Source organism: Ochotona princeps, chromosome 15, assembly GCF_030435755.1.
Source record: "Ochotona princeps isolate mOchPri1 chromosome 15, mOchPri1.hap1, whole genome shotgun sequence".
Lineage (NCBI taxonomy): Eukaryota > Metazoa > Chordata > Mammalia > Lagomorpha > Ochotonidae > Ochotona > Ochotona princeps.
This window is the reverse complement of record NC_080846.1, coordinates 11342349-11367476: the sequence shown is the minus strand read 5'-3', so window position 1 is coordinate 11367476 and position 25128 is coordinate 11342349. Positions and strand designations below refer to the sequence as shown.

The 25128-nt window shown below is 40.6% G+C and overlaps 1 protein-coding gene across 1 annotated transcript in view; it reads left to right on the top strand.

Annotated features, from left to right (window-relative positions):
• Positions 1-25128, top strand: part of POLR3B (RNA polymerase III subunit B) — a 103270-nt gene that overhangs the window by 53287 nt on the left and 24855 nt on the right. Inside the window, exons 16-23 of the mRNA XM_004589579.3 lie at positions 633-786; positions 3801-3875; positions 4824-4922; positions 6185-6312; positions 13968-14177; positions 17407-17565; positions 19104-19221; positions 21256-21398. Of these exons, the coding sequence (XP_004589636.1) occupies positions 633-786; positions 3801-3875; positions 4824-4922; positions 6185-6312; positions 13968-14177; positions 17407-17565; positions 19104-19221; positions 21256-21398 (1086 nt within the window). The remainder of the gene's footprint in view (positions 1-632; positions 787-3800; positions 3876-4823; positions 4923-6184; positions 6313-13967; positions 14178-17406; positions 17566-19103; positions 19222-21255; positions 21399-25128) is intronic.

The following is a 25128-nucleotide window of genomic DNA, read 5'->3' as shown; positions in this document are numbered from 1 at the left end:
AGCAGGTGCGCCTCGCCCTTTCTGCTTTTCTTTTGTAGTCTGTGCCATTTAGCCTGCAGATCTCTTCTCTCCTCCTCCTGGAGGCTTTTCAGGGCTGATGAGGAAGGGATCTCAACCTGAGCAGAGCTGTGACTGACTGCCATGTGCAGTGCATGCCAGAGGCTGATGCTGAGTGAGCTCCTACCCTGCACTTTGTCCTAACATCTTTTGGGATCCTCACTCTAACCCTGGAGGGCAAAGTCTGATGATGATCACAAGAGCAGTTAAAAAACAGCATTGCCAGGTGCTAGGCAGAGTGCGGAGAGCTTTACAGGTAATCAGCTCATATGGTCTTCACAACCACTCTGGAAGAGAGCACGCCGGTGTGCATACCCACATGCCTGGACCCCAAGTTCATGCTGTGCTGAGGAGAGGATGACCGTCAAGTGAACTTTTCGAGGACTATTCAGCTGGCACATACAGGACCCCACTCTAGGCTCTAGCTCCCTTAAACCTCCCTGCCTCCCTTTGTGTCTTTTCACATGGCCTGTGCACTGGCTTTCAAGTGACTACTCATTGTTTTTATTGAGTAGATATTTAAATCATATTAGGTTTATGTTTTATTTCTGCCTTGCTTCTTCTGTTTTGCATAGGAAACATCCTGGGCGTCATTCGAGACCATAAAAAGCTGGTGAATACATTTCGACTGATGCGGAGAGCAGGGTATATCAATGAATTTGTTTCCATCTCAACCAACCTTACAGATCGATGTGTCTATATTTCCTCTGATGGAGGAAGGTTATGCAGGTATTTATTGCAAAAACAATTTTTGAAGAGTCAGTTTGTATTAACATTTAAGAAAAAAATCTTATTTTTATTTCTGAAGCTGCTTTAACCTTCTCCACTGATAAAATTAACTTGGTTGGTGAGCACTTGAGAGATTAGTGGAAGGCTTAGAGATGAGTGGAAAGCAGTCCGCCTCCGGAGAGCTTGGGCTGCTGGTAGGGGCAGAATTAAGAACGGACAACTGTGCTAGTAACGGATGCTGGCCACTCCTTATTGCTTAATGGATATACTGTTAGTATAATGCTTTTGCTGCATGTACCTCTCTGAAGTCATATTGTTATTTTATCTTATAAATGAGGAAACTGGGGTAAAATGAGGCTGAGTAACTTACTCAAACCCAAAGAGTGAGAGAGTCAAGATTTTACTCAGAAGTCCTTAGAGTTCATTTGACTTTAACAACCCTGACTTTTATCCACTTAATACTGTTGGTGCAAACTGAGCTTTACAAGAGTTGTGCCACTGGATGAAAGGGAGAGGGAAAAGGCTGCAGTACAGCAAGAATGCAAAGGTAGAGTGAAGAAATGAAGACAGCAGTAGGCCCGGTAGAAGAATGGGGTTCTTTTATTCATTCTGCCAGCTTTCATTAAAAGTCTTATTGTTCTCGGGTCTTGTCTAGGAGCTAGGGATCCAAAGACAACTGTGGCAGAGTACCTTGCCTTTGGGGAGCACGTGAGGGTGTCAGCTGAGGTCATTGCCGTATTTCAGAAGCCTTCGCTTGTTTTGCTGGAGTCATTCTGTGTAGACGGAGAGCTAGCGCTGGCTGGAAGAGTGTCAGCTGGGCAAGTGGACTGCCATCACTGTGTCTGTCTGGCACCATTTTCTGCTTTGCATTATATTAGTTTCCTTTGGAGACTCTCTTTTCAATAGAGTCTCCTTGAGGTGGTTAATCCAGTGTCTTCTGCTTAGCCAAGGATCAGACATATGACCCAGGCAAGACCAGCCAGACTCATAAGAAAATTTGAATCCCAACTGGAATGAGGCATGGGAAGGCCTTGGTTGATTGTGACAGTGATATGTGGAAAAGAGTGTCCAGTACCACAGGCTTTCTGGATTCTTGAATGCTGTGCTTCCCTCAGTTTCAGAGGCTGACCATTTCTCTTTTTCCTTTCATTCTGTGCCTTCTAGTAAATTCTTAGTGCTAACAATGAATTCCATTTTTGTTTTAAGTAGCCAGAGTTGATTTCTCTTCTTTACAACTAAAGAAAAACAGATGATCCATTTAAATCCTAAGTTTCTACTTACTGGCTTGTGGGATTCCAATACTTAGAGTCTATGAGCCTTGGATTCTTTCATTGATAAAATGTCAATTATGATATCTACCTAGAGTTGTCCTGAGAACTAACTGATACAAGATTGTGCTGCCATGTAGGGTATCAGATACACAGTTGGTGTTTGTTCATTATTCACAGTTGTTAACATGGTTTGGTTAGGGCAAGGAAATACAGTAGATTCATTCAGTAGAATGTAGCATTCTGTAAAAGCACATCTGCTTTTTTAGAAGTATTTTCATAATGGCAGAGGGCACATCTGCTGTAGGAATGGGTAGAATTTGTAGAGTGAGGAGAAACCCCAGGTAGCTAACCCCTGCTTCTGCCATGTTGCTGCACAACAGCCCTTTACAGAGGCAACGGGGTCGTGCTTCCAGCAAGGAAGAAGCCGGAATTCCACATAAAGCTCGCCCTGTTCATTTTTCAGTAGGTTGTGGCTCCTCTTGTGATGCAGCACCTCTTCCTAACTATTGGAAAGTGCTTTATTAGTCAGTGCCTCAGTACTTATTTGGGCTTTAGGTTAGAGCACACAAGTGTCTGTTGATTGCTTGCTCCTCTGGGTGAGAGCCGCTTATCCAAATAGCAACCACCCTTGACGGTTCATGGCCACATGCCTTTCTTTGTGTCGGTGTTTCCTTGTGGTGGTGAAACACTCGGAGACAAGCCCTGCTGACAGTTATAGGTTAATCTGCCAGAGAACGCAGTACCTTGCACCCTTACATTGCTAAAAATCACTAAGGAAGAAAACCTCATTCAGTACAAACTAGCTGCCACTCTTTCTTGTCATGCATAGGTAGCGTTAAGTAACTGTGGGTGTCACTCAGTGGTATTTGTCCTAAATCAAAATAGCCTAAACATATGGATAGTCCTCCAGCCCTTGAAAGAAAATACCCTTATCGTCCTGAGGAACAGTGGTTCTTTGCCTGCTAGCTTTATGGATAATATAGTATCCCTACCTCCCTTCCCCTACTTCTCCATTATCCTTGGAGATGCATTGCAAGACACCCAGTGGATGCCAACCCTAGATCATCTATCTTTTCAACATGCTAACCTAGATGGCTACTGTGTGACTAACGGGGAGGTAGAATATGCAGCACAGATACCCCATGCAGAAAGCTGCTCCACATCCCGGGCAGGACAGAATGGGCTACTGTGAAATTTCATCACACTGCTCAAAACACAAAATGTAAAGCTGACAAATTGTTTATTTCTGGAGTTTTCCACTTAATACTTTCAGACCATGATTGACTATATGTAACTGAACTGTGAGCAAGCCAAACCGTAGATAAGCAGGCATTATTTGTGTACGAAATGTTCCCAAAGAAGCCAAGAGAAACTTTTGAAATGATGTGTTTACAATTTAAAAAAAAAATATGACATAAAGGTTTTGATTCCTTCCTAGATTTTATTTTTATGTTGACTTTTGATTCAAACTAAAATGTTTTCTAAGATAACTGGAATAAGTACTATGTATGTACCCGAATATGTGCATGCGCATAGGCCTGTGTGTGCATGTATGTATTTGTGTGTATGTTTATGTAAGAAAGGAAAGAGTGGTCCTTACGTGCTTACACATGCAAAAAATACTTGGTATCCTCAGCCAATCCAATAAGAAGTTAAATTGTATATACATCTTCCTTTGTTTCTCTATGGCAAATTGATTTGCTAATGTAACTCTTGTATGGATCACCTGCTCCTCCATTCTAGGCCCTACATAATTGTCAAGAAGCAGAAACCTGCTGTCACGAATAAGCATATGGAGGAGCTGGCTCAGGGGTACAGGTAAGCTGTCCCAAATAAAGTACATAGGTCTTTATATATTTGTATGTTTTAGTTAGCACTAATGCCCTGGATCTGTGCTTCTAAGAAAAGTGTACTTTCATTTTCAGTCTCCTAGCTGCTCCCTGCCAGCCTGTTATAAAGCCATTTTTCTGCATGTAAACTTTCTTGTGCATTGTAAAATACTCACTGGTTGTAGATCAGGACGATTACAGAGCTGTGGTATAAATTTGTGCACTATTAAATGTTTCTGGCGAGAATAAGTAAGTGATGACACTGAGTTTTTAAAGTCAGATTTGTTATTTAGAAGTCGAGCAGGTTAACAAGAATCACAGACATTGCTGATTTTATTTCAGGGATGTGGAATAACTGTGTCCCAAGAGTAGCACATTTCAGGTCTTCTACTATACTGATGCTGTCCAAAAGGAAAGTGCTTTTAGCTTAAATGAAAGGCAGTGTCAGGTGGCTGGGAGACCTAGGCTAACCTGAATAAACCACCTTTATGCCTTAAAATAAAAGAAAAAGAAAAAAAGAAAGGCAGTGTCTCCTGTTATATATAATAAAATACTGCTATAAAAATACTTCCTTTTTTTGAAAAAAGATTTACTTATTTGAAAGACAAAGTTTAAAGAGGAGGAAACAAGGACATCAGGTATCTGCTCTCTGGTTCACTTCGCACATGGCTACAAGATCCTGGGGAGGGCCAGGCTGCCCCCAGGCTGGTCCCTGGAACTCCATTCAGTCTTGTGTTAGGTGGTAGGAGCCCAAGTACTCTTGGGTCATCTGCTGCTACTTTCCAGGGGCATCAGCAGGAAGCTGCATCAAAAACGAGGAGCCAGGACTTGAGCCAGTGCTCTACTAGGATGTTGACATCATAGGTGGTGCTTTTACTCACTGCCACAGTGCTAGCCCCTGTTTTTGTTAATGTCTCTTTAACCAATGTTTTCCCAGGACTTTTGAAGATTTCTTACATGAGAGTCTGGTTGAATATTTAGATGTCAATGAAGAAAATGATTGCAACATTGCACTATATGAACATACAATTAATAAGTAAGTAAAAACTGGAGCAAGTATAACTAAAACCTATTCTGATGATAGTAGCAAGCAACTCTTGTCTCTTTGTCATCTTCAATCTCTGTCCTGTGATCTTTGATTATGGAATTGCTATACATAAATTTTTTTATGGCAAACCATAACTCATCATTTATTCCAATTGAGATTATCACAAAGCTGTTTTAGGTTATCTTTAAATTAATTATCCATCATTTTCACTCAACACTTAATATATAACTTTTAAAAGTAATTGCTTCTCTGATTTTAGCATTAATCACTGCTAAAATTACACTAATGAATCCGGTGACATAAAGATGAAATTGTATTATGCTTGCAGTATTGCTCCTATGGCAATGATATTTTTAGAAAAACCTATGTCCTTTTCAAAATATATTAGAGGACACCCACATATCTTGCTCTATGATACATATGACTAATATGTGGCTTACCTGAAATTGAAATTGTTAAATACTTAGGAAATTTAATACTAGCACCTGATAATTCTTGTATCCTCAATAAATAACAAGTAGTTTTTGTTTGTTTTCTTTTAACAGATGAAATATATCACTTTTATCTATTAAGCAGTGCATTTTCATCAGATTTTTTATTCCGTAAAAGTATAAATCTCTCAAATTACTTTATACCCTCTCCTTTCAAAATTGGCAGAATATTAAGGAGAACTTTTTTTTGTGATGGTTGCATCTTTTATGTTACTCAAATCCAAAATCTGGTTCAGCCTTGATTCCTCTCCTTGTCTATGTCCACATCAGCTCCTTTCTTAGCAGGTTGCATTAGCTTTCAAAATTGCCATCCAGCACACCAGTCCAGGTCACTCCCTGCTACCTGGGTTCTGCAAAAGTCTCCCAAAGTCTGTTCCTTCTGGAGTGGAGTGCTCATCTCAGGACCTCTCCCCACCCGCTGGTGGCTGTCCTCCTTAGATGACCTTCTGGAGGCCTTGGAGTGCCTGTATGATCTGCTCACTTCACCACTGCAGCATCCCCCGTGCTCCTGTCCCCAACTAGGGCAGCTGTAGTGAACTCCAAATACTGCACTTTATCTTCCGTGTACACAAGATGTAGAGCTTCCTTTCTCTTGAAGTTCTGTCACTTAAAAAAATGCAAGTTGTTGTGTTTTACTTAGGTATTTTTTAATGGTTTTATTAGCATTGCTAAATTCCTTAGCAACCTATATAATAATATTTTTATAACATATTTTTATAACCTTTGATGCCTCAACCATCTAATTCTTAACTCTGCTAGAGATACGACACACTTGGAGATCGAACCCTTCACTCTTCTCGGCGTTTGTGCAGGCCTGATTCCATACCCTCATCATAACCAGTCCCCAAGAAACACCTATCAGTGTGCTATGGGGAAACAAGCAATGGGTAAGAGTCCCTTCTGGAGTGTTGTTATAGATCCTGGAGAAAAAGGCTTAGTTCTTATTGTTGCTTCCCTAGTTTTACAAGTTTGGGCAAATCAGGCAACCAGGCATTGGTAGCACTGAAGGCTGCCAAGCCCAGAGGGTTGTGTGTTGAACAACAGTGCTTGCAGGTGTTCTGTCAGGTCAAAAGCTGAAATGATAATGGAGCAACCCCCTCTGAACTTGTTTCTTTGACCAAACAAAACAACAGACAATATTACAGAATTACAAAGACGTGCTGTGAATGGCAAAGCCCTATAAAATGTAAGCTACTAACCAGGACACATGGTAGACAGAGCAGAAAATCTCAGGGTTAAGGGAGGAGCAGGAAAAGATGTAGAGCTGCAGAGGGTACAGAGCACATTTTTTTAGGCTGTTCCTGGTAATTGCAGGAGGATGAGTCATTGAACCCATTATATTCTTGCAGTTGGCTACTGTGTCTCCTAAAACTTACCCAATCCTTGTGACATCAGTTTCTGAGTTTATTTTCCTTTCTCTTTGCTTGATATTTGCCTTCTGTCTGTCCATCTGTTAATTTATTTATCCTGTAACACTTTTTTAGCATAACAATAGGCTAAGCTTGGGGCTAGAGTCTGAACACATAGAACTGAGGCAGAGCCATCTCTAAGTTCACAGTCTAGTTGGAGAAACCAAAACAGAAAATAGGAATTCCATCCCATGTGAGTAACGCTGTAATGGACCAGCAGCCTGGATCACATGCAGTTAGAAAATCGTTTCTTTCTGAAGCATGTCTTAAAGAAGACATGTATTTCGAAGGTGACGGAAGTTCAGGAGAGATGGCCAACTTTCAGTACTTGGGTGTCGGCTCGGTGTAGAGGTGTCCTAGAGAGGTGTCACCGAGGAGCTGGGATTGTGTCTTGCAGGTGATACTGAGAGGATAAGGCAAAAAGAAGGTTTGCTTCTAAACCTTTTCAAAATATTTTCCAAGTCCTTAGTGTAAATATTGCTATATTGTATACCTGAGGCATCAGTATGGCTTGTCATCTCTGGAGGTGTGATAGTAGGAGTTCTGTGAAGATACTATGGAAACGTAGAGGGAGTGGTTTTTGTATACATTTGGGTTATAACCAGAATGTCCTCACCTTCTCAGTTACCAGCCACCAGCTCTGCTGACTGGCTGGATAGTTCAGGAATTCTGTGTCTTCAGCATAGGCACACAGTTTGTATATATGTAGGTGCACGCACACACACATATATAAAATTCACATACATATTTTTATGGATTTTCTTATTCTTTTGGCTAGTCACAAAGAAATATAAAGTACATTGTCCTAGTACCATTCACCTGAACAATGGGATACCTGGACAGTTGAGAATGATTTCCAGTGGGAAGGTCTAAACAGTGGCTCGTCAATTTCGCCTTCCCCTTCATCCTCAGTGGCAGTGTAGGCTGATTTCCCGCTTACATCTCTGACTTGCTAACATGTTGAAACATACAGTACTGCACCCTGTGTATCGTGAAAGGGCTATCATTTCTGTTGCGTTTACCAAACTGTTTTGTCTCATGATGCGAGTTCTGAGTGAGAGAGTACACCGTTTGTGGAGAACAGTGGTCAGAATTCACGCAAGACTCATCACTTGGTCGCCAGTGCCTCCCTTCAGGGCGCCTGAAGAGAGAAACAGAAAGAATTGCATCCGTTTTTCTTCAGTGCAGCTTTTTTTTTCTCAGTCAGAGAATATACTTGAAGGACAGAAATAACATTTTTATTTTTATAACTCCTCCCCATGAAAGCAGGGGAAAACCTTTTACTTTGTGGCATGAGTCTGTGAATCCCTGTTAGTTACCACACACAGTTAAGCAGGATCAGTGTGTACAGAAAGCCAATTCAGTGTCTGTAGAGTTCTTTTGTCGTTTGCTGTGTGAAGGGTTTTTTTCTCGTTTTGTTTTGAGTGTCATTTGCAATTCATTGTCTGTGTTTTCTGAGGTTGGTGTATTCAGCTGCTCTGACCCTGGGTCCTGCACATTTAGCTCCTTGGATACAATCCTCTGACGTTACTGCTGACGCTGGGAAGACAAAAGCCCCTGAATATCTTAAGTAATAAGAAAAAGCCTTTGTTACTGTTTGTTATTATAAAACACCTGACTGGAAAGAAAAGCAGTGAGATAAAAGTACATTTAAAGTTGGCACATACCACAGCCACATTTCTTTTTGGACCCCAAAATAGCTGCCGAAGGGTTCAGTGAAGTCTGTAGGAAAATCACAAAAGGAGAAGGGTCAGCAGAGAGAAAAAACCTACGCAAAGACCCAGTTCCCTGAAGTAGTCCTAAGCCCTGAGCTCTTGGAATCAGGATTCTCTGCATCATTTTCATTCTATGCAGTCTGGGCGCTGATAACTCAAGGTCACATTATTTTGCTTTAAATATGAGTTCATTACTGAAGTCTGTTCAGATCTCAGCAATTCTGTGCAGAAGTGCCCAAGTTCTTCTGTCTGATGATCCTGTAGAAAGTGAAAGAACATAACCCAGAAGTAACGTACCAAATCTTCAAGCAACCGGACAATGTTCTATCAACACCCACCTTCCACCTCCCTCTAAGTCAGGGCAGAAATAAATCATTTCCTGTGTGCTGTGAAGGAAACTATGACTGGCACCAACCACAGAGGCTGAAAGTCTTACCTGTTTGTCAGAGAGAGGGAATCCCACAGAAAACACTAGCAGGGGGTGTTTCTTGTATCTTTGACTCTTTAAAATTATTAAGTTCAAGTTTCCTCACAGCATCTCTGTTAAGAAGTCTCTCCCTCTCATGGCTCTAGCTTGGTGAGTTGTGGGATGGTTTGGCGTAGGGAGCCAGGTGGACATCTGGAAATGGCAAGGTGTCCAGGGCACTTGGCGCTCCGCGCAGATGCTGTGTGTTGGAGCTGCCCTGTGTGTACTCTCCCTGGCACCCAGTGCCAAGTTCACATGAGCCACGCTTTCATATCCTGCCCGTTTTATTAGTTGGCAGTCCTCTAGTGGAATACTTTCCCTTTTAAAAGGATCTCAGCCCCTATCAGCTCAGTTAATGAATATGCAGCACAGACCCCCCCCACCAGCTCCTCAGCAGCTTCTGCTCACCACCCCTTGCCCCACTTCCCAAATTGCCTTGACTTGGCTTTTTAACTCAGGAGCTAATGCAGCTTCTATTTTGTTTTTGTTTTTGCTTTTACTAGATTCTATTTCTAAGCAGAAGGCTTTTTCCCTGTATTCTCCTTTTTACAGTAAGGGTGTAATATTCTGGAAACAGAATGGAGAATTTTGAAGTTTATCAAATACAGAGATCTTCATAATAAAATTTTTTTCTGATTCTATAACTTTTCCCCTCTTTATCTTCGAATTTTTAAATCATATTTACTCTATCCATTTAGGGATGTAAGATGAACGAAGTATTTGCCAACTCTTAGAATTCTGTTAGTTACATAGATTTTTAGATCATTGAGCTGTTTTAGTGGTAAGTTTGTGGGACGTCTTCTAAGATGAATATGTAGTCTGTGAATTCTTAACAGAAGTGGAACTGAAGTGTAGTGTATAGCTTAGGGTTACTTGTATGTAGAATGCTGTAGAATGGATGATAATCACAATAGTACATACATACATACCTTTCATTTTCCTCTAGCAGGGTGGTTGAATCCCTGTTTTGTGGTGTAACGTATCAAAGGTTCCAACTTGCCTTCTATGAAATGTGATCTACCAAATTCTTCTGTGTTCTCAATGGCTTCTTTGCTCATAGTAGTTGCTGTCTTGTATGGATGTGGCCAGGTCCTTCCCTGCTCCTTGCAGAGGGGACTGTGCTGTTACTGTGTCCTTTGTACCTGGCACGCTGCCTGCTTAGTAGGTGGTGTGATTGTTTAGTAAATGCTTCAAAAATTGATCCTGGGCATATTAGAATGGTGAAGAAATTAGGACCATATTTTTAAAAAGAACTAAGCCAGAGTAAGTTGGAGGAGTTAGACAATCTGCTTTTGACTTACTGTAAAGCTGCAGTAATGCAATATGGTAATGACAGAGGGTAGTGTGTAGCTCTTTGGAATGGAGTCAAGAATCCTAAAACAGGCACATTTATGGGTAATTGATTTTCAATAAATGTGTCAAAGCCTTTCAGTAAGGAAAGGAATTTTTTCTAAAACTAAATGTCTATATGTAGAAAAAAAAATCAACATCAACTTTTACCTCATACCATGTAGGAATGGGTTTATAGCCCTAACTCTAAGAGCAGTATCATGAAACTTGACAAAGGAAATAGGTAAAAATCATCATGACTTAAGCTACAGTTTCTGAGATAGAATACAAAAAATACAAGCTACAAAGAGGAAAACTTAATGAATTGATCTTTCTTTGAAAGATACTGTTAGAAGTGTGAAGATACATTCCTGAGAATAGTAGAAAGTATTTGCAGTTATATTTGATAAGGGATTTCTATCTAGTATGTATAAGTGAAACATAACCTTATTAAGGGTAAAATAAAAGCCAGGCACTTCACAAAGTTACACATGTGACCAGTAAGAGTGAGAAATGGTGTTCAGCATCGTAAGTTGTCAGAAAGATACAAGTTGAAGATGCTGCGAGGTATTCCTGTACGCTCATTTGAGTGATCAGGATGGCGGAGACTGACGCTGAATCGTAAATGTCAGTGCTAGTGTGAAGCGGCCAGAAAGCTCCTGTGTTCCGGTAGGATGGAAAGTGGTATAATCACGCTGGGAAAGCACTTGGATCGTTTCTTAAAGTTAACCATCCCCTTAGCAAACACTCCAGAAGTTCTGCTCCTAACTGCTTATGTGAGGAACTGAAAACAGAGACAAGCATGTAAGGATTTGGTAGTAGCTTTATTCTCCGCAATGGAATCCCAGAAGTAACACAATATCCATCAACAGGTGAATGAAGAAATAAAATGTATGATCAGGCAATGAAGTACTGCTTGGGAATAAAAGGAATAAACTGCGATACAAAACAGCCGTGTGACTGAATCTCAGCATCATTAAGCCGTGTAAAATAGACCTGCACTAGGACAGACTGTCGGGGCTCCAGGAGTTTGTTGTATTGGGATGAAAAGATTAGTCCAACCTGTGAAGAGGGTCTTCGAAAAGTTTGTGGAAAACGCGTATTCTGAAAACATTGCATGGATTTTGGATTTTTCATGCCAAAATAATCATTCATTATATTTTCCATGAACTTTTTGAAGTAATGCCGCTTATGTAGCATTCTAGAAAATACAAACAAACCTCTGAATGTAAACAGTTCCGAGTCCCCTGGAGCTGGAGCCAGAGGACAGTATCTTTTTGTTTTGATTTTGATTGTGCTGGTGATTCATAGATGTATTTACCCATCGGTACACATCTGTGGCATACGTTAAATGGATGGCAGTATTCAGTAATCTTGATTAAACTTTTGAAAATTGGACAAGAAGACAAAAAAAATCAATACATAAAACCTCATTTTTTCATTTGTAAACTTTCTGAACTGTTCTTGTCTTTACTAACCTTTCTCATCCCACCTAAAAGAAAAACACTATTTTAGCTTAAGCCTGTATATCTTGTTATGCCAACTTGTAACTTCTCAAGAAAGTTATAAACAAGAGAACAGGACGTAATAGGAAAGATTGTGTCCTGTTTTGTATGAAGTCACTGGAGACTCTAGTTACAGCAAAGTGAGAGAACAGAGGTAGAAGGCAACTTCTAGTTGGAGCCCCGGTCGTTGTGCTAGTTGTTGTATGTACATATGGAAGGCTCTTTTTCAAGGAAGCAGAAAGGAACATCCTAATTTGAACATGTATTCCCACAGGCATGCCTTAAAGTTAATTTCTGTACGGCATTTTCTCAAAAAAAAGAGTGCTTTTTTTAGCAAAATAGCTAGTAAGGCATTCGTAATTTTTATAAAAAATATGGGGTTCTGAAGGCTTAAAGCTTTATTATGGAAAAGAAACCATAATTTTAACTGAAGAATCTATTGCTGCTAACATTATTTGTCCTTTAATTCTCCCACAAGTTCTTTAAAAAGTCTTTAAGAACATTTTCTAATGAGATCATAAGCAGCAAGCATTTGCTGAGCAGTTTTGCTGTTCTCCATTCAGTGGTCAGTTGTGATGCCCCAAGAATTATGTTCTGGGCCTGATAGCACAATTTATAGCAGGATCCAGTCTCTTTCACCATTGTTCTGAGGTACAGCCATTTATGCCTCCCTGCTGCATAATAATGCTTGTCTCAGGTTTCAGAAGACATGTTTGGCAGCCTGGTGGGACATTGCCTGGACCCTTGTCTCAAGCTGGGTAAAGTACACAATTGGAGTTGAAATCTCAACATAAATTCTGGATTATTTCATGCAAAAGGACCAGCTTATTGTTGGTGAACTTTACCATAATCCCAGTGGTAATGATCTTAATGTAACACAGCAGTTAATCTGTTGCCAGGTATTTTGCCCAGTTTATTAGTTGGCACAAAAGTAGCATAAATTAATTGGCAATTTATAGTGCACAGTCAACAAATAGTTGACTGAGATTCGGTTTGTTGTTTTTCAGCTGAATCTTGATGCGTTTTCTAGAGACTGAAGCACAAACCCGAACTGTCAGGATAAGTGTAATGAGATTCTTCGGTTTAATTCACTTTACAGTCATTGGCGCAAGAGTATCTTGAAGTGCGTGGGTGTTGTCTGTGTCTCACTGGACGGGCGAGACAGAGCGAGAGAATTTTGAAAAGCTGCCTTGCTGCCTGCTTTATTCTGATGTCAGTCTTCACCACCTTTTCAGCCCAGGAGTTAGAGAGACTCGGTGTCTCACACACTTGTTCAACAGAAGGCAAGGCTGTTTCCCAATATTAAGAACTCTGGGTAGGATCAGTGTGTCCCCAAGGCCACAAGACTGGAAGACTTCTGTAGGCAGGTCCATGAGCCCCAAGGTATTTCCAAGGGGAAAATAGAAGGGCTAACACTGTGGTTTCATTTACAGTTGACAGTCACCCAGTAACACCTTTGCTGATCAAAAGGCTGATTGTTAAAGGGGAAAAAGCCCATCCTGATTGGATTGTACTCTAGATTCCTCAGGGAAGAGGAACTTGGTTTTCCCTGTTTTATCTCTGGTATTGGCACAGAAGAGGCATTTATTAAATCCTTAATAAATTATCATAAACAGCTGAATGAGTCCACCCATTCAACATGCTGTTGCTTAAGTTTCTTTTCATTCTATTTCTTTTCTCCTGCTTTCTTTCTCACTTTGAGCTTTATAATTGTCTATGTTTTGCAATGAAGTGCATATTTTTGATACACTAAGATCCTTGCCTGTGAACATGAAGTCGAATTCTCCCATTACCTTTTCTCCACAGCTGGAAAAGTGCCTGAAACAATAATAGAACCAAATACATGTTTGTTGAATTGCTTGTGGATTTAACCAGTGGAAACAAGTTTCTCAAACAGGATCAATTACATAGATTCAAAAGTAGAAATTATGTAATTAGTATACCTGAGTATAATTTTTCTTAACTTGGTAGCTACCATGAGGATTTTGCTTTTGAAATTTTGCCCCTAAAGACTGTTTTCATTTTAGTTAGGAAAGTTTAGGTATTTCTCTGTGTATTGCTATGTACTTACTCCATATAATGAAGTTTTGCATTTTGTTTTCTTCAATCTCAATGAAGGAACTATTGGATATAACCAGCGGAACAGAATTGATACTCTCATGTATCTACTAGCATATCCACAAAAGCCCCTGGTTAAGACAAAAACCATTGAGTTGATCGATTTTGAGAAACTGCCAGCTGGACAGAATGCGATAGTGGCCGTGATGAGTTACAGTGGCTATGACATCGAAGATGCTCTTGTTTTAAACAAGGCCTCCCTGGACAGAGGTAGGTGAATTCCCAAAGCTTTGAACACCAAAGCTGTCTTTTCAAAACTTAAATAAAAATGATAACTATTGTGAGCAACACTAATGCAGTTGATTTGTCTTTTGTAATACACAAAGAGAAAGCTGCGAGGTTTTGATATTTGACTTTTTTTGTAATGAATATTCTATGGAAATAATTTGTTAAATATACTGCTATATAGTGTCTTTTTGTTGGTGTTATTTATTAGTGACTTAAAACAATTCTTCAAAGAGGAAAAGAATAGAATTAGTTTATTTTCCCACAGAAATTGCAGTATATAAAATGAGTTTTTTCTTCTAAAAAAATCTATCTAGTGATCAAGAACAAGCTAGTTTGAGATGGCAGTAACAACACTGGGGTAGCAATGGCTATTTTTATATTTCACTTCTTAACTCTACACCTTTTTTTTTTTTAATTTGCCAGATGACAGAAGATAAAAACACACCTATGCAAATTCTGGCTTGTAGTTTTATGCTTTTTTTCTCAGTATTTTGAGCGCTTCCCTGGCAAGCCTCCCCTGGCTGGGCTGTGTGAGCTGTCACCTGACTCAAGTCTGACTTATCTATTCACAGTCTCTGCTGCTCCCTGGCTCCCTGGCATCGCCACTCTACCTCCCCTTCCCTCTTGGCAGTTGCTAGGCAGCCATAATAGTACCCCAAGACATGTGTCTTTGGCGTTAATGTTGGCTGCACTTAATTTATGCCTCTTTTTTTCCTCCAAATGACAACAGCCATGCTTTAAAACTAGATGTTTTCCTTTCTGATTAACTGATTTCATGTATGTGGAAATCTGCAGACTTTGTGATGTCTGTCAGCAACTCCACGTCACAATTTAATGATTTGAGTTTACTGTTAAACTGTTTACTGTTTACCCTTGAAGCTTCCACCTGTAAATAAAATGCCCATTTGCACTTAAAGCACTTCTTGATTACAAGCAGTTCAGATTCACACTGCAGCCCAGCTTGTTGCGGTAATGGCTGTCATAGGAGATTTCAAGATCAGCTGGCTGTCTGGGTTCTGAGTATTAGGGTCATGCACAATTTACTAGGAACTCTGATGAGTAAGACCTTGCTCAGAGACACATGTGAGGATCCATCTACCACTAATGATAAACGTTTATGGCATTGCACATGGACTTTCACATTTTAAAAAAATCACATTAGTACGCTGAAATCCACTTTTACATGATTGATTCTTTATGTTCACATTCTTAGATCTCTTAAGAGTTCCTGCTTTTGCTAGAAAATCCTAAGTGAAGGATTTTCCAGCCATACTTTTTATTTCATTAGTAATGCTTGCATTTTTGTTGTAGATTTTTACTTATTTATTTTCGTTTCATTTTAAAAGCAGAGAGTGATATTCCCACACATGCATTACAGCTAAGACTAGATCATTCCAAAGCCAAGTGCCTGAAACTCTATCCAGGTCTCCCATGTGAGTGGCAGGGACCTAAGCATTTGAGCCATTATGTATTGCTTTCCATGGTGCACTTAAACATGAAGCTACATTGGAAGTAGGGAACCCAGGACCTGAAACTGACAATCCAGTATATAATGTGGGCATCCCAAGCTGCAACTTAGCTACTGTGCCAAATGCCCATCTCAGTAACTGACATCTAATCCTAAGGCATTTTCCTGGTTTAAGTTAGCTCTCCCATGGCTTAGTATGTCCTAAGCCAATCAGAAAATCCAGTTTGAAGAAATTCTTGGGACATGATGTTTACTGTTGAAGGGATGATAACTCTCTTGGGTAGCTTTACAACTGGTAATATTTTTTGAGGGTTTCAGTAGTTGCATATTTTACTCTATCCAAAATTTTTTCTTCTGTTCATTTTGGGTGCTTCATTCTTAGATTGTTTAATAATCTTCCAGCTTTTCTCTCATTCGTTAGATAAATGTGTTTTTAGCATGCAATTAAACTGTAAATTTTTTTGAATGCTTATTTTCATCTACTTGAAAGGCTGGGGCAGGGTAGGAAGGGAGAAATATTTTTTAAGAAATTTTTAATTATTGATTTTGAGAGAAAGAGAGAGCTTCCCTCTGCTGGTTTACTCCCCAGATGGCCGCATGGCAGCAATAGGTCAAGCTAAATTCAGGAGCCAGGAGTTTCATCTGGTTTCTCATGTGGATGGCAGGGGTCCAAAGACTTAGGCCGTCTTTCACTGGTTTTCTCAGGCCATTGGAAGTGGAGCAGCCTAGATGCAAGTTGGCAGGCAGGGACTTTACTGCCCACGTCACAATGTCAGCCCTTTAACCTCTCAAGTTTTACAGCAGAGGCAAAATTTACCCTATTAATAGCATGTGATAACTCCCTTTGCTTTCTCCTCTGGCAAAAAAAAAAAAAAAAAATTTTTTTTGTTTGCTTGCTTGTTCTGAGCTTTGTCTAACTGCCCAAAAATTTTCAAAGGAAAACTTCCTGATACAAGTAAGTTTGGCACAGCAGTGAAACAACGTACTTGGGACACCTTCATTGCATATGCAGTGCTGAATGCGGGCTGTGCTTCATCCAGCTTCCTGCTAATGCTCATCCTGGGGGGCTACATGCGATAACTCAAGTGATTAAATCCCTGCCATTCATGTAGGAGACCTGCTTGGAGTTCTGTGTCACTGGCTTTGGCTTGGCCCAGTCCTAGCTGCTATGGGGATCTGGGCAGTGAAACAGAGTTGAAATTGCTCTTGTTGTCTCACTCCTCATTCACTGTATATATATTGTCACTCTTCCTTTCAAGTGAAAGTAAATAGATAAAATTTATAAACAATAAAAACTTTCCAGGAAAGGTTAATGGAAGTCTTGCACCATAAAGATATGTACCTAGAGTACATGGTGGTCCTCGCCTGTTCTCAGACCTATTACTAACATCTGTGTGACTTTGGACACTTGATTTCTTTGGACCTCACTCATTGTGCCTGTAAAAGAAAGGGATTGATTAGCCAGATGATTTCAAATTCTAATATTCTATAGCTCTGTACTCTTAAAGAGTCATCGTGTCGCTCTTTTATTTCTCCCAGCTTTATGAACTGACAAGGGGTCACAGAGATCGCTTTGTTTATACAAATGATAGGGAGGGATCCTGAGTTGTTTCTTCAAGTTGGCTTTTGGTTTTTGTCAGGACTCAGTTATCTACAAGTGGAGTGGTTTGGGAAGGTAATGTAGGAGGATTTCGAAAAGCACAATTGATGGTGGTTCTGATACCCATTTTGGTTTCATTTTAGGCTTTGGCCGTTGCTTAGTATATAAAAATGCTAAATGTACATTGAAACGCTATACCAATCAGACTTTCGATAAAGTGATGGGGCCCATGTTGGATGCTGCTACCAGAAAACCTATCTGGCGACATGAAATTTTAGATGCAGATGGTATTTGTTCTCCAGGTAAAAGCCTTTAAAATTTTTTTAATGTATACTTCTTAAAATTATGTTTGTTACTCTACTATTTCTGAATATTTGAGGGACAGAGCAGAGAAATAATGTATAAAACAGCATTAACGAGACTCATATCATTTTTGATGAATTTCCTTCTAATCTATTTTTGTGTACATTATGTTTTTACATCACAATCATCTGCCCTAGTATTTTAGACATAGCTTTGATTCACAGAAACGGCACTGTAGGTGATCATTACTCTAGGATTGTGTCCCTACACCACATCAGGATGTCTTTTGTTTCTGTGTTTTGCTTGCATACTGATTTTAGAATCTCCTTCCCATTATGATTGCAAGCTTGTCGTGAGTTGTTGATGCAATCAGTAGTCCTTGCCCTTAAGAGTCTTACAGACTTGAGTTGGGAGACAGACATTGATTAAAGGATCACACACAGTCATGGATCAAAGTATAACTGCACTGAGGAATTAGAGAAAGAAGATCCAATAGGTAGGGAGCAAGAGGATTCAACATATTTGGGAAAGTCAGCATCCCCCAAGAAGGTAAGCTGAGATCAGAAGGATGAATAGAGGCAACTACTAAGGAAGGAAGGATGGGAGACGTGTTCTAAGCAGTGGGAGAAGTTGGTGCAAGTCTTGGCAAGCTTGACAGCTGGAGGATCCAGAAGGCCAGTGTGGCTGGCTAGAATTATTGCTGTGAAGTATTTATTTAAGAACTAATATTTATTAAATACTAATAAATAATTTATTGAAACTACTAAAATGGTTTTTAAAAATAAAGCATATGCAAGATTTTTTCCTAACCTGTCCAGCCTATTTCCCCACCCACCGCCCCCGCTTCTCCTGCTGAAAAAAAGGGTTTGGGGAAGAAAGCATAGTAGAGTGGGGTGAACATGAGGAGTCTCCAGAGAGAGGGAGAACAGAACAGGGGTTGTACTAGGCAGGACCTTGCAGCCATGACACTATTTCCATAATGATTTCGAAAGAAAGGACAGCCTCAGATGGATTCCAAAGCAGATCTGTCTAAGTACAGTGTGGAGAAGGGAGTGGAACAGAGGAGAGCGCTACTGAGTACTGTCCGGAGGCCAGGTGCCGAGCACTGTGCTGCGAGTGGAGAAACTGCACTGGGAAACTGCTCAGGAAAACCTCGCCTCGGGAGCATGTCATAGATGGCCCCTGGGAGGGGAGAAGCGGATGCATTGGGGTGTATGGGGCTGGCAGTTCATGGGTTTCCCCTCTTGGCTGCCTCTGTTTTTGGAGATTTTTCTCTTGCTCCTTAACAGCAGCCATCAGTGCAACTTGGAAAGGAGATGCTGTGACAGTACTGTGAGAAGCTGGTCTTAGGTCTTACCAAGAAGAGATGCCGAGCATGGTGGGAATACGAGAAAAGCAAAGAAATAGTTTTTATCTTCTCATTCTCTAAGTTAGATCAACTTGTTACTAATTGATACAACTGTGAATGGGAATAAGTGATATGAACTTGTTGTAACACCCTGAGAGAGACTTAAAATTGCTACTTACCATGTCTTAGGTGAGAAAGTAGAAAATAAACAAGTACTGGTGAATAAATCCATGCCCACCGTGACTCAGATCCCTCTGGAAGGAAGCAGTGTGCCACGGCAGCCACAGTACAAAGATGTGCCCATCACGTATGTATTGTTAGTGCCTTGGGAGTGGAAAGGGTAGACAAAGAGGAAGCATGAGGGAACTTGGAATTCAGGTCTTGGGCCTAGAAGACTAGCAGTAGCCATTTGGACTTCTAGAATTTGTTCATAAGAACAATTTAGACTAGAAGGTAAAACTGAATTGTGAAATCACAGAGCCTTTTAATCTTGGTCTGAGGTGTGACCCAAAAGGGCTCCTGGTGGAATAAACACCAAGGTGAAGGCACATGGCATGAAGGTTCGTGGATTTGAGAGGCTCAGTGCATCTTGTGACTAAGTTGTGGAAGAATTAGAAATTTATGAAGAGCAACATACAAAATTTGTGTTCTAAAAAATTAAAGCACACTGGCTGCAGTTTGACATTATCACTATGCTGGAATGTGGCCCCGTTCAAGCATTGCCTGCATTGTACCAGCTCGTGGATAAAACACCAAACTCTGTTGGCCTCAGTTTTGTCATCTCTACAGTGAGAGAGTTGCTTATCTCTAAAAAAAAAGTTTCCTTCTCAGTTCTAAAATATAATCAATTATGCAGTTTAGTGAGGTGAACCAGAACAACCCCCATGCTGTGATAGTACAAACAAAAGCTAGCAGAGATTGTGATAGCCTTGTGGAGAATTTACACTGTGCTTACTGCTATGACAGTTCTGGGATTTTTGCATGTATTAGTTCATCCTTCCGCTATCCTATGAAATGTTAATAGCTTGTAGAAAGATGTGGACACTTAGGCAAGTAGAGGTGAAATAACTCACCAAGGTCTCCAAAGCGGTAGAACCAAGATTTGAACCCCATGCTGAAGAGCCAGGAGACTGGCTCAGAGGGCTGAAGAGCAAGAAGGCAAACATTCGAGTGCTGCTCTGCTTCCAGTCCAGCTTCCTGCTCTGTGCACCCTGGGAAGCAGCAATGATCACCTGAGTACTTGGGATCCTGCCACCCATGTGGGAGACCCAGAGGAAATTCATGTTCCTGGTATTTGGCCTGGCCCAGTCATTGGGAAGTGAACTAATGGATGAAGGATCTCTTCCCTTATAACTCTAACTTTCAAATACATAAATATTTTTAAAAATTAGTCATGAAGTTGGGCCAGCATGATGACATGGCAAGCTATTCCTCTGCCTGCTGCACTGTCATCCCATATAGGTGCTGGTTCAAGTCCCAGCTGCTTCACTTCCCATCCAGCTCCCTGCTAATGGCCTGGGAAAGCAGAGGATGACCCAAGGCCTGGGCTCCTGCACCTATATGGGAGAGCTGAAGAAGCTCCTAAGCTAAATAGATAAATTTTTAAAAATAATGAATCATGGAAAAGCTGAGTAGAACAAAGGGCTACTTAAAAAGTGGATAAGAACTTTTAACTTGGGGTCCTGGTGCAGTAGCCTAGTAGATAAAGTACTCGCCTTGCATATGCTGGGATCCCATATGGGCGCCAGTTCGTATTCCCTTCCAGCTCCCTGCTTGTGGCCTGGGAAAGCAGTCAAGTACAGCCCAAAGTCTTGGAGGCCTGCATCCACGTGGAAGACCCAGAAGAAGCTCTTGGCTCCTGGCTTCGAATTAGCTCAACTCTGTCTGTTGCAGCACTTGGGGAGTGAACCAGTGCATGGAAGATCTTTTTATGTCCTTTCTTTCCTCTGTAGATCTGACTTTCCAATAAAAAACAAGTAAAAATCTTTAAAAAAGAACTTTGAGTTGGATCTGACAAGTTCAACTCAAGTCGCAGTCCACTCTATGTCCTGAGCCCTTGCACACATGACTTAGTGTCTTGGTAATGGGGGAATAACCTGAGAGGACTGTCGGGAGGGTTAGATTGCAATGTGCCTACCTTAGAACAAATGTAGAAGGCTGTGGAAGGAAAGTTGTAAAATTTGAATTTCATGTGTAAGATGGACATCATTTTTCAGTATTCCAGATGAGAATGTCAGAATTCTTGGGGGGTGGGGAGGAAGCAACTCATTAGAATATGTCATGTTGATTAATTCATGACTGCAGTATAAAAGCCATTTTTGTGATTTTCTCTTAAAATTAGCTACAAAGGGGCCACAGATTCCTTTATTGAGAAAGTGATGATATCTTCAAATGCCGAGGATGCTTTTCTGATCAAAATGCTGCTGAGACAGACGAGGCGTCCAGAGATCGGGGATAAATTCAGCAGTCGCCATGGTCAAAAAGGTGAGTTGTAGCCTTTGCTTGGCTGCTTTATAAAGCTCAACATACTGAAGTATGTATGAGCACACATTTAAAAAGTAATGTATAGGGCTCGGCAGCGTGGCCTAGTGGCTAAGGTCCTCGCCTTGATCCCATGTGGCCGCTGGTTCTAATCCTGGCAGCTCCACTTCCTCTCTATCTCTCCTCCTCTCGGTATATCTGACTTTGTAATAAAAATAAATCTTTAAAAAAAAAAAGAAGTAGTGTATAAATTCTCCCTTTCAAAAAACATAGCATGTTTGAAAAAATATTACGTTAACAAAATCATTCCTGCTTCATTTCTCAGATTTGCTTGCTCAGATTTTAGCAATGATGTCATAGAACTGCTTTCCTATGTTGTTTTCTTTCATTCTACTGTAATTGCTATACCCAAAATTATGATTAGGAATAAATTTTTACATAATGTACCTATTAAAATGCATGTGGTTATTGAAATAAATACTAATCCCTATTTTGGTTTTGGATGGAAGGTACATCTTCACTGTGTGTTCAGCTGACACTTTGGTAGCACTGTGTGCCAGACTGACTTGATATCCATGACTCGTTTGATTCTCACACAGTCCTATGAGCTGGAATCCATTATTATTAGTTCCATTCTACAGATGAGGAAACAGAGGCAAAGAGATTCACAGCTTGGCCAAATTTACACAATTTGTGGCAGAACTCATTTTTTAACCTCAGCAGCTTGACTTGAGTCCAAGGTATTAACTAACCATGAGGCTGCACTGTTTAAGTAGTTAGCATTGTGCCCAATGTATAGTAAGTAGTCAAGAAATAGTGGCAGTGACCACTAACACTGGCTGGTGTGCTTTGGAGTATGCTTAAGACTGTCACTTCTACTTTGCAACCTTGACTCTCACTTTCCTTTTAAATGAGAGCGGTATCTCCTTGTTTTCATGGATTGGCTTGATGATAGCTGCACAGTATATCCTTGCTGATTTTTAACTGTATTTGCCAAGCAAGTAAATCAAACATCACAGTTAATTTGGCCAAAGAAATCCAGTCTGAGTTGTCTTGTGCCAATTAAACTATTTTAGACTAAGATAGTATTTCATCGAAATGTTTTCAGTTCAGTTGACAGAAGCAAGATTGTTTTAGCCTGTCAATATTTTTAAGAAGAAATTTGTTCCATCTGTTAGTGTGAATTTGACATCTCTAATTCCTATGTCCCCTGAGATGCTCTTAATACTCTTCTAGGTGTTTTTAAAAGTAGACTCAATTTCTAATGTTTTCTACTACTTGCCAGTGATAGTCAAATCAAATTGGGTCTTGATAGTTCTTGAGATACACTTGTAAGTCATTTTGGGGTGATCATGACTTTATTTACAGTCCCTGTCTTACTTGACCTGTACCTGGACAAGTAGCCAAGTCTGATACTCTTCTAAGATGTTGGCACTGGAAGCATTACAAGACTGAGAGAACGTTCCTCCATCTGCGCCAGTTTGTAAGCCTTCCTTGCCCACATCCTGCGTCTGTAATCCCTGAGAGTCTCATGTGGAGTGTTGGACCCTGGAAGCCATTGCTATGATTATCCACAGTGTCCTACCTCCGTCCGAGGGCTGAGCCCAGGAGGCTGTTTTCTCAGGAGCCTGAGGAAGTCTTTTTCATCGCACACACTTAACAGATAGTTTAAAAACAGACAAGAGACAAATTCTCAACAAGATTGATTTCACTCAGGGTTAGTCTGTACGTTTTGTGTGCATACATGTATGTGTGTTGACAAAGCACATCTTTTAAAAATCAAAACCACACCTAATTAGTAAGCTTTTGCAAGTAGAAGTCTCCAAGTAAAGTGCCAGGGATTTTTTACACGACGGCCTTTTTGCAGACTGTTGGAATGATCCGCTTGGTGCTCGTTCAAAGACAGAGTTCCTAGCAGTAGAGTGGAGAGATGTGTTCAAGTCTTTGAGGGCTTTGCCCTGTGTATCTCTGTGCGAACATGAAAGAAGTCCTCCTGGGCATTGCTGACCTTTCACTTGTAGAAAGAGTTCATCTTGCTCGTTTTCTGTCTTCCAGATGGCTTTTAATCCAAAGGTAAAAACCTTCTGATTAGCCTAGATCCCATTGATGGTCCCTACTCTGTGGCTGCATCAGATTTGTTGAAAAGATTGGGAATAAAGCAGACCAAGAGTAGATAGTGTAAGCTTTTATAGAGCACAGAGAGAAATGACGTAGGACTCATTTCTTTTAAGCATCATTCATTGATCAAATAATAAGTACACATGATTTTAATGGATCAGAAAGGACAAAAAAGGGTTGTCCTCTACTGAAAGACCTTAGTCTCTGCTGCTTCTCTAATTCTGTTCCCCAGAAGAAGTTTCTTCTCATACTGACCTTCCCACTTCTAAATATCTCTAAACAGGTATACATTTGTTTGTCAATTTCAGATTGTGCCTGTTGGTTTCCTATGATGATGGAAAGGAGGACCCAGCACTTGGCTCTCTCATCCTTGCTCTCCCACTCTCCTAGAATAGGCTCATCGCAGTTCTGCATTGCTTCATTAGTTAGAATGCACTGTAATGACTACGTAGTGTTCATTCTTAAATAACTAAAAGTATGTTTTCTTAGTTTTGGTTTTTGTTGTTGTTTGCTTGTTTGAAAAGTTGAGAGATTTCCCATTCACTCTTTCACTCTCCAAATAACCACAGTGACCACGATTTGGTCCTGGGTGAAGCCAGGAGCTTCTCCTGGGTCTCCCATGTGTGTGGAAAGGGCCCAAACACTTGGACCATCTTCCATTGCTTTTCCGAGGTCATCAGCAGGAAGCTGGATCTACAGTATGATGTCTGTATCACAGTGATGCTTTACCCATTATGCCACAGCACCAATCCCTCTTTATTAATTTTAAAGTTAACTTTCTTATTTTTTTATTTGTCTAATTTCCTTTATTCCTGTTTCTGTTCTTTTCTACCATCCACAACCTCTCAGTACAATTTTCCTCAGTACAATTTTCAGTAGTCTGGTAGAACCCTTTCTTTTTCCCAGGAAAGATCTCCTTTATAGAGCCCTTGTTCTTGCTCCAAGCTGGTAGCTTTTCCCAGCCAGTACAGTGGTTTCCACCAGGGTGAACTGGCAGGCTGGTGCTGTGCTCTCTTCCATCCCGGGAAAAGCCTGGGCCAGACAGGGATGGGAGCAGTGTAGCTGCTGTGTGCTTTGGAACTGTCTTCAAAGGTTAGTCAGCACCCTGAGTTAATTTATGAGGGCTGCCCTAGCATACAGCTCAGACAGTGTCACTCACCAGAAGTATATTTTCTCACAGTTAAGAAGCTTGAAAGTTCAAGATCAAGGACTGAGTGAGATGAGGCATCTTTCTGAAGCTTCCTTCCCTACTGGGGCTGCAGATGGCTCCTTCCCGCCGTGTCCAAACAAGGCCTTGTCTCTGTGCACACAGTATTCCTGGTGTCTTGTTCCTCTTTACAAGGACACCAGTCATTGGACTAGGCCCTACCCTATCACTCTATTTAAAGGCTCTGTATTCAAATAAAGTCACATTTGGAGGTAGTGGGGGTTAGTACACAGTCTAGAACCACACCCTGCCACCTGTGCTTGACTTCCTGTATTATCTTTCTGTTTCTTTCCCTTTCCCTTCCCCTTCTCCTGCTAGAATATACTGTTCATTAAATTGCCAAGAAAGGATCACAAGCAGTACGGTTTTTTGAGATCTCAAATGTCTGAATATGTTCTCCCGGTTCTT